At 44.3% G+C, this 16,915-nt stretch overlaps 1 protein-coding gene across 1 annotated transcript in view; it reads left to right on the top strand.

The window, feature by feature from the left end:
• TXNRD1 (thioredoxin reductase 1) overlaps window positions 1-14,332 on the top strand; it is a 30,469-nt gene extending 16,137 nt beyond the window's left edge. Inside the window, exons 8-14 of the mRNA XM_081211311.1 lie at window positions 2,590-2,685; window positions 3,477-3,553; window positions 4,960-5,116; window positions 5,662-5,769; window positions 7,670-7,765; window positions 10,494-10,628; window positions 12,950-14,332. Of these exons, the coding sequence (XP_081067437.1) occupies window positions 2,590-2,685; window positions 3,477-3,553; window positions 4,960-5,116; window positions 5,662-5,769; window positions 7,670-7,765; window positions 10,494-10,628; window positions 12,950-13,012 (732 nt within the window). The 3' untranslated portion in view covers window positions 13,013-14,332. The remainder of the gene's footprint in view (window positions 1-2,589; window positions 2,686-3,476; window positions 3,554-4,959; window positions 5,117-5,661; window positions 5,770-7,669; window positions 7,766-10,493; window positions 10,629-12,949) is intronic.
• Window positions 14,333-16,915: the final 2,583 nt, after the last annotated feature.

Here is a 16,915-nt window from a genome sequence, read left to right on the forward strand (position 1 = left end):
GACGACTCAGGGGTTGCAGCGCTTGTCTCGCTTTACTGGTCGAGGGAGCCGGCGTTCATCCACAGACAGCTTCTGGGTCATGTGGCCAGCATGACTAAGCCACTTCTGGTGAACCAGAGCAGCGCACGGAAACACCGTTTACCTTCCCACTGGAGTGGTACCTATTTATCTACTTGCACTTTGACGTGTTTTCGAACTGTTAGGTTGGCAGGATCAGGGACCGAACAACGGGAGCTCACCCCGTTGCAGGGATTCGAACCGCCAACCTTCTGATCGGCAAGCCCTAGGCTCTGTGGTTTAGACCATAGCGCCACCCATGTATAGCCCCACCCTTTTATTGTCCTTTCTGCAGTGAGGTGCAGTATGTTTCTGGAATGGGATAGATGTGCTCAGATCCCGAAAGAAATGAAGGAATAGCCAGTTTGCATGTCTGCGTGTTGTTTGCAGAGCAGGTTGAGTTCTGAAATAGGAAGACAGTGCAGTTCTGTGTCAAACTATATTTGCTATATTTAATGTTATCTGGATCACAGCATATGGGGAAGGGAGGCTAATCCTCTCCCTCGCTATCTGTACCCCTCAGGAAAAAAACAACACCCAATCTCCCTCTGTGCTACAAGATGTGCACATATGCACTTGAAGGTAGCAGGCTAGCTTAGTGGGGGGACATAGGACCAGCCTAGAGGCCCACACAACTCTTGCAGTGCCACATCACTGCTCCCCACCAGCCAGAATCTGTTACCTGAGGAGGTTGCTTCACTCTGCCTAATGGTAGGTCTGGCCCTGTAGTGTGAGCATAATCCTAGCCCTGTGTAGACTGTAGGAATCTGAACTACTTCAGAATTCCTGCAGAAGTAATCATGTGAGTTGACTCTGCATTTGCTGGATTTGGCAGTGGTTTAACTTCTGTGGGGTTTTTTCTTCTTTTCAACATAGGTGATTTTGTGTGTGTGTTGTGTTTGATGCAGGAAGTAAGATAACTCAGTAAGTGAACCTATGGCAGACAAAATGTTCTGTGAAATGGGCTCAGAAGTAGGAAGGGCTGCTCCTCCTACCAACCAAGGAGGACACTTGTCCTGAGTAGAGTGACAGGAGAAAGGGCATTTGCCAACCAGCTTCTTGGCACAAAGCTATTGAAAGTGCAGGAACTCCTTTAGACCAAGGTTTGGCGCTTGGAGGAAGTTAACTCTCTTTGAATGAATAAAAAAATTCCTTCCAGTAGCACCTTAAAGACCAACTAAGTTAGTTCTTGGTATGAGCTTTCGTGTGCATGCACACTTCTTCAGATACACTGAAACAGAAGTTGCCAGATCCTTCTATATAGTGAGAAGGTGGGGAGGGGTGTTACTCAGAAGGGTGGTGGGAATGGGAGATAGGCAGATAGCCTATCTTTGACTGGAGGAAGTAAGCTACCTTGTGTACGCAAGGTGATGCTTCCATTTATTAACACCTTTTTAAATTTCCGCATTGTTCTGCGAACTGAGCCCCCTTTGTCCTTTATTGCCTTTGTATGCTATGGTATGAATCAGCGATATAAGTGGCAGCAGCACTTTCATTGTTTTCATTTCCTTTGTTATAAAAGAACCACCATAGAGCTGTCATAAAAAGGACTTATTTATAAAGAGAAAGAGGTTGCGCGTCACTTAGAATTTTAACTGCTGCAGCAAAGAAGTTTATATTTTTCATAAGCCATAGGTATAGCATTTATTTTCCCTGGATGGATGTTTGCAGATTGCATTGGAGATTGTGGTGTAAATGTAGGGCTAATTCTCCGAATCCTCTTGACTTCAAAGCTGCAATATCTTTTTTCAGTTGATTCATGATCACATTTAAGGTCACATGAGATGTGATGGGAGCAGCCATGTTTGTTAAATCATGGATCTTTCCCATTCACATATTAAATGCAGGTAGTGTGATTTTTAACACCGAAAGGGGAGGTCTAAGTTTAACATTGCTGCTGTTGGTTATCTCAGGTTCTTTTCTATGAGCCTGGATCTGTAGGGGGAGGTAAAATGGAGAACGGTCTTGGCACCATTCAACCCACATGTCCTTTTGATATTAACATATCTACTTTCTACTTGACCGGGGCAGGCACATAAACAACAAACATGGCTGCCATCATGTTGATCAGATATAGATAAAGATATTTAGCATTCATGACATTCTCAACTGCATAAATGGTTCTTTAGCATGTGTGTCTACTTATTAGGGTTTAAATCTTGTGTTAAATGTATGTATTGTTTCTGTGTTCTAGTTTTGCATAAATCACTTTGAGGCGGCCGTTTAGAAGGCGATTAATAAGTCACTGACTAGAATAATAATAAAATATGCACTAGCCTTTAGGTTAAATGGGAGTAGCTTAAAAGTCTGTTTCCTTCTTGTTAAATCTCTGGTTTTTGTTCAGGGGAAACAGCTCTAGTAAATAGGTAGGATCCATTCCAGAAATCTAGTGAACCTTCTTCAACAATTCCCTTTTATTTCAACAACATCCTGAGTTAAAAATACACTTGTACTGGGTGCCTTCGTGGTTTGAACAAATGCATCTACTTCTTGACACACCGAGGTAATATTTTAATGCTCAAAATTCTGCAGATTGAACAGATCCAGGAAGGAACTCCCGGAATACTCAGAGTCACTTCTCACTCCACAGAAAACTCTTCTGAAATACTTCAAGGGGAATACAATACAGTAAGTAATTTGTGCTGGTCTTCTCTGTTGCAAATTTGGCTGTACGTTGAATGGCTTTGAGAGATTGTTTACGTGCTGAGTCAGATGCTCAGATTTTCTCATCACATGAGCCACTAAAGCCACTTGGAAGTGCATGCTTGTGATTCTGTGGGGGAACACAGGTAGCTGTGAACTGGGCTGTACCTGGAGGGGTGTTTAGCTATTTACATGATTGCAGCTGCTGCAGAAGATGTTGGTACAGCTGTGGAATTAGCTGTTGATTGCATCTAGGTACAGCTGGGTCCACACAGCCATTTCCCTATGGGATTGCAGTGCTGCAGCTTCTCATCCGTTGATGTTGCGCAAACCAGCCCTCCATGAACAATTTTCACAATGAAATTTGTAGCATGGGGTCCTGGATTCTGATTGATCTTCTGGTTGTTATCCTAATGCAGTAATTAATATACTTTAAAAAACTAAAGACACCTAAGCTTCCAGGAGCAGTGGAGGCTGGTTCATAAGTGAGAATAAAGCACTGCCCCAGTAGCCTCAGTCTGCCCTCGCTTGACCTCCCCTTCCTGTTTACTAGCCCAGAGACTGACATTGGTTATCGACTGTTGCTGCTTCTATAGGCCCTATAGAACTCAGCAGGGAGGAGGTTGGGGGCAAAAAGTATTAGTTACCACCACCTTCCATTGCCTCTGGTGCCACCTACTGTTGACCTCCCTGCCTTCTACTCAACCAGCTCCAATGAGCACCTGCTGTCACTGCCTGGGAGATATATGACTAACACAAACACTGACGTTCTGCAGGTGTTGCTGGCCATAGGGAGGGATGCTTGCACAAGAAAAATTGGCTTGGAGAAAGTTGGAGTGAAGATCAATGAAAAGTAAGGTTTAATCTCTTGACTGTCTAAGTACTGTGGCTATGTGTTGTTGTTTTTTTACAACATCAATTGGATTGACTTAAAGCATTTAAATTTTTTTTTTGGGGGGGGAGAGATAAATTTCCAATGCTGTTCTGTTGCAATAAGGAGAGCGTCGGTGCAGCATAATGGTTAGACTGTTGGACTATAACCTGGGGGAGCAGGGTTCGAATCCCCCCTCAGCCATGAAGCTCATTGGGGTGACCTTGGGCCAGTCACCATCTCCTAGCCTAACCTACCTCATAGGGTTGTTGTGAGGGTGAAATGGGGAGGAGGAGGAGAACCATGTACAGCACCTTGAACTCCTTGGAGGAAAAGGTATATAAATGTAATAAATAAATTAAACAAACAAATAAATAAGGAGGAATTCTACCCTCTATTTCTGATGTCTATATCTCATTACTGAACATGCAAAGAGGGTGGACTTTTGCAGTAATTGGAATGTTAATGATTAACAGCTCTGCAATCTAGGGTTCTAAATTATTTCGCTCTTGCCAGTTTCGTGTTCCAGATATTTTTTAAAAAAACTATTCATGTCAGTTACCACTGTGAACTATACCCTTTGTACTGTGTACGCTTTCCAGTTTGGTTGCATAATGGGGCTCCGTGTGTGTGTGTGTGTGTCTGTGTGTGTGTGTGTGTGTGTGTCTGTGTGTGTGTGAGAGAGAGAGAGAGAGAGAGAGAGAGATAACTCAGGAATATCTGCTTTGCATGCAGAAGGTCCTTGGTGCAATCCCTGTCGTCTCCCAGGTAGGGCTGGGAGAGACTCTTGTCTGAAACCCTGGAGTTGCTGCCACTGCCAGTCATTGCAGACAATATTGAGTGAGAGAGACCATTAGCCTGACTTTAGTATATGTTGGTTTCCTGTGCTCCTATGTTTTTAGCAGTTATGCAAAGGTGGGGAATGTGAAAGGTGATGCTTCTCCTATCATAGCACTGCAATAAAAGGAAACGGGGGCTTTGCAAAATTCTCATTTCCATGCTGCTGTTAAAAGGCACTGAAGTCCTGGATCCCTAGTGATCTCTCCCTTTCCTACCTGCTTTGACAATAATCCCTGCATTTAGGGGTCTGGCAGCCCGCATTCTGCCTGAATTTATGTGCAAATGGCTATGTAATTTGAATCCATTCCCGTTTGGGTCCAAGCCAGTTCTCTGCGGACATGAAACATTGTTCTGTGGACACTGGGACAAGTCTGCGAGATGCAGCAGGTTTCGCCATCTGAATCACAAATCCTGCCACGGCCAAGATGAACACAGCATGGACTCTTGCCCTGGCATTGGAACAATCTGAATTGTCCGAAGTTTGATTTGAAAGAAGGGATTCGCGACCTACAGGCCACTGAACCTCTCCTCTTTTCTCCCTTTCGTAGAACAGGAAAGATCCCTGTCAATGAGGAGGAGCAAACTAATGTGCCTTATATCTATGCCATTGGAGATGTGTTGGAAGGCAAGCTGGAGCTGACGCCAGTGGCAATCCATGCAGGGAGGCTGTTGGTACGGAGGCTTTATGGTGGCGCAAACACAAAGGTGAGCGAGAGGTTTATCATCATGCATTTTAAAGAAAACTAACCTCTCCCCACCCCACAGTCAGAATAATAATGCAAGCTGCCACCCCGTCTCCCCCCATGCACTCTTGTTTACATGATTGATAGTGCATTGGCCCAATGAGGGTCTGCGTTGTTATTCGTATGGGTTTTCTTAGTCTTACGGAATTTTAAAAAACCTGTTGCAGACAAATGTGTTTTCCTCGCTTCCAGGGCACGTTCACCCACCATTAGCGGGGGCAGCAAAGGGGGAGCTGTGTTGTATGCCTGGTTTCCTGGCAGTGAGTGTTACTATTGCTTACTGGAGGGGGGGGGCGAGGTGTGGGGAGCTCAGCCGATTGGCACCTGCACCATGTGCTGCCTTCCCCTCGCCTCCTTCCCCCTCCATCTCAGTAAAGCGTCAGCCCAGGTGAACAGCACAGAAGCACCTTTTAAGCTCCACCAGCCTTTGCTGAAGCTACTCCAGTGTTTTGTTACTGATGCCGACGGAAGTGTGACACTCATATAAAAGCGTCTTTTCCTTGACAGTGTGACTACGTGAATGTTCCCACCACGGTATTCACTCCTCTGGAATACGGCGCCTGTGGTTACTCGGAAGAAAAAGCCATAGAGACATTTGGGGTGGACAACATTGAGGTGAGCCTAACAATCCTGTATAAAATATAGTATCAATATATTGTGCAACACAAGGCCGATCTTGTGCCCCTTTCTACTTCTAAATTGGTGTGTGTGTGTGTGTGTGTGTGTGTGTGTGTGTGTGTGTGTATGTAGGACCATCATCTTGGATGCAGGTGGCGCTGTGGTTTAAACCACTGAGCCTCTTGGTCTTGCCGATCAGAAAGTCAGTGATTTGAATCCCCGCGATGGGGTGAGATCCTGTTGCTCTGTCCCAGCACCTGCCAACCTAGCAGTTTGAAAGCACGCCAGTGCAAGTAGATAAATAGGTACCGTTGTGGCGGGAAGGTAAACAACTTTTCCATGTGCTCACAGTGTCCCTTTGTGCCAGAAGCGGTTTAGTCATGCTGGCCACATGACCCAGAAAGCTGCCTGTGGACAAATGCTGGCTCCCTTGGCCTGAAAAGCGAGATGAGCGCCGCAACCGCATAGTCACCTTTGAGTGGACTTAACCATCCAGGGGTCCTTTACCTTTACCATTATCTAGTCCTTCTTAAGGTTGGCTACACAATCACATCATTCAGTTGGGTCACTTAGCCTGGTGCCAACAGCCATGAGCCTGTGTGGATGACAGGCCTGCATCTTTATAAACATCTCTGTGCCTGTGTCCGGGAATGCATCAGAGTAATATCTATGGCTCAGTGGTACAACATCTGCCTTGCATGCAGATGAGCCCAGGTTCAATTCCCCCCATCTCTAGGTAAGGCTGGGAAAGGCCTTTGCCTGACACCTTGAGGAACTGCTGCCACTCCTAAGCAGTTAGCCCTGCTCCCAGTGCACCCAGTGGTCTGACGTGATAAAAGGCCTCAACACCTATGTTCAGTAAAAATGCAGGGAAATGTTGATGCAAGTTATTCAAACTTAAATCTATTCATTGAGGGAAATACCTGTAAAACACAGGTGTATGTATCCAAAGTTATATTGTGCTGTTTACAGTGTGGAGCTGCCCTAACCAAGCTTGCATATTTGGTCAGGTGCTTATGTTAGAAGCATCCCTGACATGCTTCTTTAGACTTCAGTGCCTTTTGTGACACCATACCAATCCCATCCCTCTTCTCACACCTTGTTGGCATTTCTGCACTTAACACTATCCGATAAGTAGCTGCTGCACAGGCTATTGTGTAAATTCAAACGTGCCTAAGAGCTGGCTGGAGGGAGCCATGCTTGAGCCCTGCACCCCATGTTTAATAAGCCTGGGAAGCATATTCAAAGAATCAGTATGGACATACAGAAGCAAACTTATCAGTGCACCTCTTATTAAAATTTCTATACCCCCCTTCATCAGAGGATCACAGGGCAGTTTACAATATAAAAACACAAACATGCATAACAAAGTAACAAACGAAACAATGCCCCTCTCACTTTAAAAGGCCATAGATAGTTTAATTAGTCAGAGGCCTGTGAGAAGAAGAATAAAAATTTATTATTGACACAACACAGAATCAAGCTGCAGCAACAGGAAGGAGATGCATTTTGCTTATAATGCGCCGAACGCTCCCAACATGAGACCCTACTTGGATGTGCATTCTCACCATTTGACAAGCATCTCGCTAGTCCAGGGGTTGTGAGTGTTTAGGGAGAGGTCCTATTCTGCCACTGTTGACATTCATCAGCTGCCTTCTCAGTGCCAAGTGTCTCTGGCCAGTTCCTGAGAGGGGCAAAGTGCCACACCTGTACCAAACTGAGCTCCTCATGCCTCACTCCCACTCTGGAAGTAGCAACGATGCTTAGCATTGGGAAGGTAGGTGAGTGCCATTGCCCTGCCTGCTCTTCCCATTCCCCTTGGACTGCTGCTGCATAATGCCTTTCAGAAACTAAAAAAGTCTCCACAAACACTTAAATGTCTCCATTGCTTTCCCAGGTTTACCACAGTTACTTCTGGCCACTTGAATGGACGGTCCCAGCCCGGGACAACAACAGATGCTATGCAAAGGTCATCTGCAATATTCCTGATCAGGTAACCATAGCATGCCACTATTTTTCAGAATCATCAGCATTTTACAGGAGCAAGGAGGTTTCTTTTTTTAAAAAAAAAGTGTTGATTTTGTATGCGTTGTAATACATTACAATATAATTTCCGACGAAACGGTACTGGGAATGCTGACAGAATTTGTGTGAACTTCATGCATCTTAATTTGTAATGACACTTGGACTTGGGGATAAAGCGCTTCCCTTTCATTGCGGCAAACACGGATGTTATCTTGAAAGCACTGGTTGTTTTTAAAAACACCCACAAATCCAACTCTTAAATTATAGTGCCTTTGTAGCTGAATTAATAACACCTTGGCTAGATGTTAACACTCATTAAGTGGCAGTCCTCTTTTATCTTTGCTCAAGATAATATCTGGTTAATAGTTGTTGATGCCTTAGTTTTCGTGTTGTAATAATGGCTGGAGTCCAAAGGATTGTGGGGAAAGCAGATGCTTGTGTTCTTATCTCAAGCTGCTTTTGAAACTGAGGGATGCCTCACAAGCAATTTCTGACAGGCCAGAGAACCATATTGGTTAAAGGGGGGGGGAGAGTTCTTTTTTTTATTTAAAAAAACAACCTCCTTTTTAGGCTCTAGATCCTAGCCATAGCCTTCATTTTGCTCATTTTAAACATGGGCTACAGTGAAAAACAAAAATGATATGTTTAGGCTTACGAGGTGAGGAACCTGTGGCTCTTAAGATGTTGCTGGACCACAACTCCCATCAGCCCTAGCCATACTGTCAAGGCCTGCTGGGAGTTGGGAGTCCAGCAACAACTGGAGGGTTACTGGTCCATGATTTTGTTCATATGTGTCCATATCTAGTGTTGCTTTCAGAATGCAAAGCCAAGTACTCAGGGCTGGATTCAGTTAATGAGCCCTGTGCAAGGACTTCTACTAGCACATTGGGGCTCCCTTCCCCACAGTTGGCTTGGGGTGAAGTTGAGAGACTCCTCCAGAGCAGCGTGTAGGGAAAGGAGAGGCAGAGGATCATTCCATCTGGCAAGCTGAAATGCTTGTGCTGGCAATTGCCATAGCGCTATGTAGAATCCCTTCCTCAGGCCCAGCTGCTTGGGTTGAAAGCTAGACAATAGATGCAGGCAGTACTAGAATTTCCCCTCCACACATTGCCATAAGCCGTATCCAAGCATTCAAAAAGAGCACATGAGGGTTTAAGCTGGGGAAGGAGAACTCATGTTGTTGGGCATTTTCCCTTCACCCCTGGCCCTTCCTGTGCGCAGCAGGAAGTTCTGAAGGGAGCTTGTAAAGGTGAGGTTCCTACTCAAGAGGAGGCTCTTCCTTCTAGGAGGTTCAGGAGTGAAGCAGGGATGTGCAGGGGCACAGGACAAGGGGGTTGCTTCCATGAGTGCACCCCACTCCCTAGTTTAAGTTTAGTGTTACAGATCTGAGCCTGAGGCTCTCACATGCCCTCTTCCCGCTCCTTTCTTGATTAGGCAGAATGGGCTGTGTACAAATTGGCAAACCGTGGCTTGCCTCGACTCCCAGGGAAGTCAGGCAGGAAGGACTGTGCTAGACTGAAGGTCCAGTCTGTCTTGATCACATAACACCAAACCATAGGTTGATGCTTCATCCAAACCAGTGGATTTCAGGCTGGTCAGATCTCGTTTATCCTTCACTGGAACCAAAGAGCCAAGTGGAAAAACCAAAATGGTAGAATTAAAGAGCAGGATGTCTCTGAGCTTAGCCTAAGGATTTTTCAGTAGCAGAACTGAACAGAACTTGTTTCTTTCACAAAAATCCATTCCTTGGTCAAGCCAACTAATGCACATAGATCATGATCTAAGTCACCACATTGTAGTTTTGGCAGTCAAATGGCTTTTGCTGTAGAATATTTTAACAGCAGTGAAAAAAATAGCTGAAACCCCTGCTGTTCATGGGTCCCCCCCAAATTAAATTTATTTTCCAATAGATATGTGTTAAAGTGGAAAGTTAAAACAGAGCAAGCTACACACAAGCTTATTGTTGACATTTTTTGTATGCTCGTGCCTCTGGATTTATAACAGTTGGATTATAATGTGTCTCTTAAGACAGGTATGAAAATACAAAAAAAGGGGTTGAAACATATTTAATGCCAGTTCTCTCAGGTATTGGACAGTCTGAAGAAAGTAATTGTTTCAGGCCACAGCGAGTCAAGCTTTTGTTGTTCCTTTTTTCTGGGCATTCTGACAATTGATATCTCAAATGATAAAAGAGGGGTGTTCCTATATACTACAACTGCAGCAAGAATGCTGATTGCTAAAAACTGGAAGGGGGATAGGACACCAACGAAGGAAGAATGGCAAATCAAATTGTGCGAATATTTGAAATTAGCAAAAATGACAGAAGTAATTAGAAATCAACCAAACCCAAAGGTTTAAAAAGGAGTGGGGCTGTTTTAAAGAGTACCTGGAAAAACATTGTTCTCAAACAAAATTTTGGATGTGTTTTGACTAAACTTTGCAAAGTAACAGATAGCATATATTATGTAAGAGAAGTGAAATCAGGAAAACAACAGTTAAAAAGATAAGGAAGAAATAAGAAGCCACAATAAGGTGGAGGGAAGTCATGTGCGAAGAAATTTTAATTTATTTTGGTTTACATTTGTGTATAAGAGAGCATATTTTGAAGAACGAATGGAACTGCGTATTCAATTAATCAGTGTAAAAACTCAAATAATATTTTTTAAAAAGCTTTTGTTGTTCCCCTTGTTCCTTAGGAGCGTGTGATTGGCTTCCATGTGCTTGGTCCAAATGCAGGAGAAATAACCCAGGGATTTGCAGCGGCCATAAAATGCGGAATAACAAAAGAACAGTTGGACAGCACGATAGGAATCCATCCAGTCTGTGCAGAGGTGAGTATGTGGCATTGGTTTACAAAAAGCTGCCTCCTTTCCTAGGATTGCTGGAGCAATTTTGTTTTCAAGGCAACAGTCTTATGTACTCTTTCTATATGAGCAGCTGCATTGAGATAGGAAGTACCATAGCTTTGTGGCAGGGCACAAGCGAAACAAACAAAAGGTCCCAGTTTCAGGTAGGGCTGGGTAAGATTCCATTTCTAAAACCCTGGAGAGCTGCAACAGAATCTACTGTATATTTTAGAAAGTTGATTGTCCCTTAGTTATTTGTGTTTAGGTACAGTTGGATGCCATTTTGAATCAAGATGGTGGACCGGACCTTTCAAAAATGTACTGATTTTTGACGGGTGGTTCTTAGAATTCCCAAACAACGCCAGGCACTCATAATCTGAATGGGTTGGATTGGATTGGAAGGGCCACAATATCAGGTGCAAAAGCACAATTGAGCCTTTTATGCCAGGGCAAGAACCGTTCAGCAGTGAGGCAAGGACTTTCCTTCAGGGCTCCAGCTTTAGAAATAACTTGCAGTATTTCCTTTCACATTTGTACACACTGACTTTTCTCTCTCATAACCCGCTGTATCTAAAAATCTAAAAACAACACAATGGGGAGAGAGAGCTACAAAATGTGCAGAGGAAGCTGTTCTAATATATCACTATAATCATCCTCATAATACGTTGAGCAAGCCACAAAAATTAAAGGACGAAAGGTTTCACGAAAATGATTGCAGTTTCTATTAAAATAATAATAATAATAGGAGCATAGGAAGCTGCTTTGTGCAGAGTCAGACTGCTGGCCCATCTAGTGCATTATTGTCTGCACTGGCCAGGGGCAGAGTTTCTGGCAGCCTTCTCTCCCACGCCTGCCTGGCGATGTAGGGGATGGAGACTGGAGACTTACGCATGCAAAGCACATAGCCTACCGCTAAGCCACGGCCCATTCAACAACAGCAATAATAATAATAATAATAATTAATAATAATGGAATTTTAAAAACTGGTTGAGTTTGGATTTTTTTTTTCTGTTTCAAAGGGTAGATGCATTCATGATTCTCCTTGCATACAGAGCATTTTCAGCCGGCTGAACATTGAGATCCTTGCTTTTTTCTGCAGGAGCTTCAGGCTTATTTGCATGGCTAACATGTACAGGCGCTCTGTTCTGCTCTCAATTTATTCCCCCTTAGAGATGACTTTGATGCTAGCTAATTACTGTTGCTTTGAACCATTTAGACTGGAGTGGATTTGATTTCCTGTAATCCTCCTACCTAGACTTATATGTCTGCAAAACAAAGCTAGCAGTTGTCTGAAAAACCTGAACTAAAGGCAGCTTACCATGTTTCCTGTAATTTGCTTTTCGATTTGCTCTCTAAACTAGGAGCTAAAACTCATCCGAAGGGCAAAAGTCTTAAGATGGCACCTGTGAAGGCCCTTAGTAGCCAGCAAAGAGGTGCCATGACTCAGACCATGGAGGAAGTCTGGGCCTCCAGATGTTGCTGGACTATAACTCCCATCATCCCTGGTTTTGCCAGAGCTGATGGAAGCTGTAGTTCAGCAACATCTGGAGAACCAAAGGCTCCTTACACCTGCTTTAACTAGAAATATAGTTATTACTCAGGCACAGTTCCCATTAATTTCAATTGAGCCTATTCAGGAGTCTTCCTTTTCTGTCTCTGGTAGATCTTCATCGTCCCAGAGGGCAAATAATCTCTGAGCCGCAGACTCATATGTGCTCATTAATTATCTGCAGGCAGTGCAATAAAACGTCTGCCTCCCCCCTTCACTTCCTGCAGAACGATAAGAGGCACTTGTGGTGGGAAGCCACGTGACTTCCCCTTCATTTCTTTCAATTTGCTGTGTCTGAAGCCTTGAAAGAGGGCAAGAAAACGGGACTGCTGTGATGCAAGAGCATCCAGTGTAATTTTAATGGCTCTTCCAATAATGGAGGGTAGAAAAAGTTCTGCATGGTAGAGTGTCATTCCCATCCCCAAACATCTGGTGCAGCTTTATAATGCACACTAATAAAGAAGTCTAGAATTTAGAAGAGCCCAGCTTGGATCAGCTCATAGGGCCATCTAACCCACATCCTGTCCTCACAGTGGCCAGCCATGCCTAATGGAGGCCTGAAGGCAGCATATCAATGCAGCGGTCCCCTTCCCTCTTGTGATTCACATCCACTGAGTTGTTAGCAGTGGTTCTCCAAGACCACACATCCTAGAGTCAGCCAATGGCAGAGGGTAGCCCTGAGTTTTGACGTGAACATAAAAGTCCTCTCCGACATGATCCAATTGTTTTATTCCCCCCACCCTCCTTTGTTTTATAGATATTCACCACGTTATCCGTGACGAAGAGGTCAGGTGGAGATATCACCCAATCCGGATGCTGAGGTTAAGCCCCCCCACTGTTTCCTCGTTGCCAGAGACTGGCGTTCGTCACCGTTGCTAACTCCCGAAGGGCCAAGCAAAGCAGCCTAGGAAGCAAGAACCAGCCAATGCGTCCATTACCTCTCCGCCCCTGTCGATGGGGCGAGTGAAGAACTGCTTAGTTCCTGGCGGTGACTGAATGTTATGGCAACGGATCCAACAGTGGGCTGGGCTCCCATATCAAGTGCTGCTTGGCAAGGCATTGCGCAAGATGCTTCCATGAAGTCGCAGCCTAAAACCAGCCTTTTCTGGTAGGCAGTGATGGAAAGTTTGCTGGCACAGCTTGAGACTTTTCCTCTCCTGGAATGAAGGCGTTCCTCCCATTTGTTTCCCCGCTTCCTCAGATCGTTGCTATGAAATAGCCCAAGAGTTGCAGCATGTAGCAGCCTCATTGCAAGCCCCCTTCTGTAGGGGGTGCACGCAATGCGTCATCTCTCCAGACTTGTACAGAAATGAGCAACCAAGCCTGTGAAGGATTTTTTAGTGCACAGTTCTAAGAAGCAACTTATTTTCACTTATCTTCCTTTATTCTTTTTACCCAGAGCTGCAGATTGGTGTGGCTCCCCTAAGCCCATAGATCAAAGATTAAATACGCCCATCACTGATAGGTTAGATTACTGCAATGAGCTCTATGTAGGGCTGCCTCTGATGACAGTTCAGAAACTTCAGCTGGTGCAGAATTCAGTGGCCAGGTTACTCACCGGGGCAAGACGGTTTGAGCATATTACACCCATCCAGGCCCAATTCTAAATGCTGGTTTTAACCAATATGGTTAAATGGCTTAGGACCGCAATACCTCAAGGACTGCATCTCCCCATACGAACTGACCCGGACCCTGCAATCCTCCTCATATGAGGCCTTCCTTCATGAGAGATCTGGAGGATGGCAACACGAGAGGCCTTTTCTGGGATGGCTCCCCACTTGTGGACTCACCTGGCGCCTTTGTTACATAACTTTAGGTGCCTGGCAAAAATATTTATAACTAAGCCTTTCACTATGGCCATTTAAAGTTTGTGAGAAAGGGGTGTTACTGGCTTGTTTTGGTTTTATGATGTCAGCTACATTGTTGAATTCCTTCTCAAGTGAAATCCCTCCTTTTCATACAGCTAACTCTGCTTGTTTGTATATAATGGATCATAAACAAAATCTATTTGGATCATAAATTCTATTTTGAGATACCCTATAACTGTTTTCTTGAATACTGCCACTGTTGTTGATAAAACTTTGTGTACTTCATGTGTACTTAACGAAAGCAAAAAGTAAAACTGTCTTTTAGAAATGGGCACGATCTTTTAAAATCTACTTCATTGCACCAGCTTGTTCAGATAGTGACTCTCCTGTACCTGTGATTTGGAGAAGTTGTGGGATCTGTGGTGCGATAGCCCTATGGGAGCAGCTGCACAAAATGCACAACATAAAGGACCCAGATTCATGTTACCCTCCGAATGAGAAGGAGCATGCATTTGTGTGCCTTGCAGTCTCTAGGTTAGAGAGCACACTCCTGTAAGGACATAAGCAGAGCTCTGCTGCATCAGCCCAGAGACCCACCTAATTCAGCACCCTGAATCTCACAGAGAGCAGCCAGATGTCTGTGGGAAGCCTGCAAGCACAACCCGAGGGCAACAACACTCTTTCCACATGAGATTTCCAGCAACGGGGATACAGAGGCATGCTACTTCCGACAGTGGAGCGAGAACGTAGCCATCATGATTCGTAGCCACTGATCCCCTTATCCTCCAGACAGGTTGAGCAGCAAGAGAAGTTTATAAGACTACCGTATAGGTCCTGCCTTAATGCTGTGCTCCTGGAGAGAAGAGTGGAGCAAAACCTATTACAATCTTCCATGGGCAGTTGTTGTTACAGCTTCATACTGAAGTTTCCTGGTGTTAAATGGAAAGGGGTTGGGAACTGTCCTCTACTTGAGGGCTATGGCTATTAGCCATGTACCCTAATCCATCTGCGGGCCAATTACTTGTGCACAAACCTTTCTTAGCTGGTGGAAGAACCATGTAAAAAGTTGCTCACTGGACCAGTCCAGTTCCACTGCTAGACTTGCACCCACAAAGACCTAGTCAGAAAACTGGCAATAGCACAAATTGGTGGTGTCGGGGATTATTTGACCAGGGATGGATACTCACTCACTCACTCACTGCTGTATCCAAAACAGCACACTAATGCAAAAAGCACATTATCGGACTAGGTATTGATCTAACAAGGTACAGCTTGCCTGCTTAGTGATCTGGATTCCCCCCGCCCCGGCTCTAAGCAAGCCAGACCTTGCTTCCTCTTGCAAGAGGAGTGGTTTAGCAACAGCCTCTGCCACAAAGGCAGGACATGTAAATCATGGATTATCTACAGATCCTAACCCATTTGGCAGCTGCAGCTTACAAGCAGTTCCATTCTGAGACTATCTCTTTAACAGCTTTTCCGGTAATCAATCGATTTGGCTGAGCTGCAGATTTTGTAGGCAGATTTTGTAAATACAGGATACAGCAAATAACTTATAGATTGACTGACATAGTTATTTACACAAACAAACTCTTTTAAGCCTTCATTGTGCACATTGGGTTTGCTGGAGCTCAGGGACAATGTTCGCAATCCTATGTATAAATGGTGTGAGTCCATTGAGTTCAGTTGGACTCAGATTGTGTATGCAGAGGCTGAGCTCAAAACGGGAGCTTTGCAGATGAGCCCTTAGATACAAGTTTCAAGAAATCTACGAGTATTTTTGTAAGCTGTTTAGTTAGACTTTTTTAAAAAAAGAATTAAGTGGCATATAAATGTTGTTAAACGAAATAATAAAAGAGCCTTAACCGACCAAGCACTACTTGCCCACAATCACTCTGTAATGAGGATTGTGTAATTATATGACGTAATAGGCCCAGGCCGTGGTAAGTTTAGTTATCCACAGATACTTGCTATTTATTTACTGCATCAAATCCCACCTTTTCCTTCCAGGTTGCTCAAGGTGGCATATGGTTAATCCTCACAACAAACCTGTGAGGTAGGTTAGGGTGAGAAGCAGAGAGAAATCTGTGGAGGAGAAATTGAATCAGCGGCAGCTCCATGATGTCTATAGTCTCCTGCTGGGATTTGAAGACTAGTTGTTGGGAGCAGCCATGGGGAAACGCTTTTGCTCTCAGCCTGCTTTTGAGAAAGAAGATGCTGTTCTAGACAGGCCTTTTGCTTGATCCAGAAGCTCTGCTCTTAGGTCCGCAGGTGTACAAGAGGGAATTTCAGGAATTGCAAGCAAAGGAGGTTTTGGCTAAACATCAGAAGAACTTTCTGACGGCAAGAGCTGTTTGACAGTGGAATGGACTCCCTCAGGAGGTGGTGGACTCTCCTTCTTTGGAGGTTTTTAAGCAGAGGTTGGATGGCCATCTGTCATGGGTGCTTTAGTTGAGATTTCCTGCATTGTGGGGATTTGGACTTAGATTACCCCTTTTGACTCTACAATTCTGTGATTCTTGACGCTACATGTAAGGCTGAAATTTCCCCTCTCCCCCACCTTTTTAGCGTACATGACCTGTTCTCTCCTTTACCTCTCTATTCCATATGGTGGAGACAAGTGCTTGGGGATTATGATGGTGCATATTCAACATACCTTTATGTTCTATAAGTGTTAAATACATAGATGCTTCTTTAATTCACTGGAAAATGTAAACCACTTGCACTTTCAGACTGAATTAACTGAATTTAAATATAATAGAAGTAGCATATTTGGAGAATTCCAAATATTACTATTTCTAAAAGGGATTTAAAAATTTGCTGTGTGTTTTGTGAGTGAAGGCACAGCACTACCCTTCACTTCAAACAATTTTTTTCTTGCCTGCCAAAAGAGAGAGTTGATAGCAAATCAAATGTGA

The sequence above is a fragment of the Podarcis bocagei genome, assembly GCF_964188305.1.
Source record: "Podarcis bocagei genome assembly, chromosome: 10".
Taxonomy (NCBI): Eukaryota; Metazoa; Chordata; class Lepidosauria; order Squamata; family Lacertidae; genus Podarcis; species Podarcis bocagei.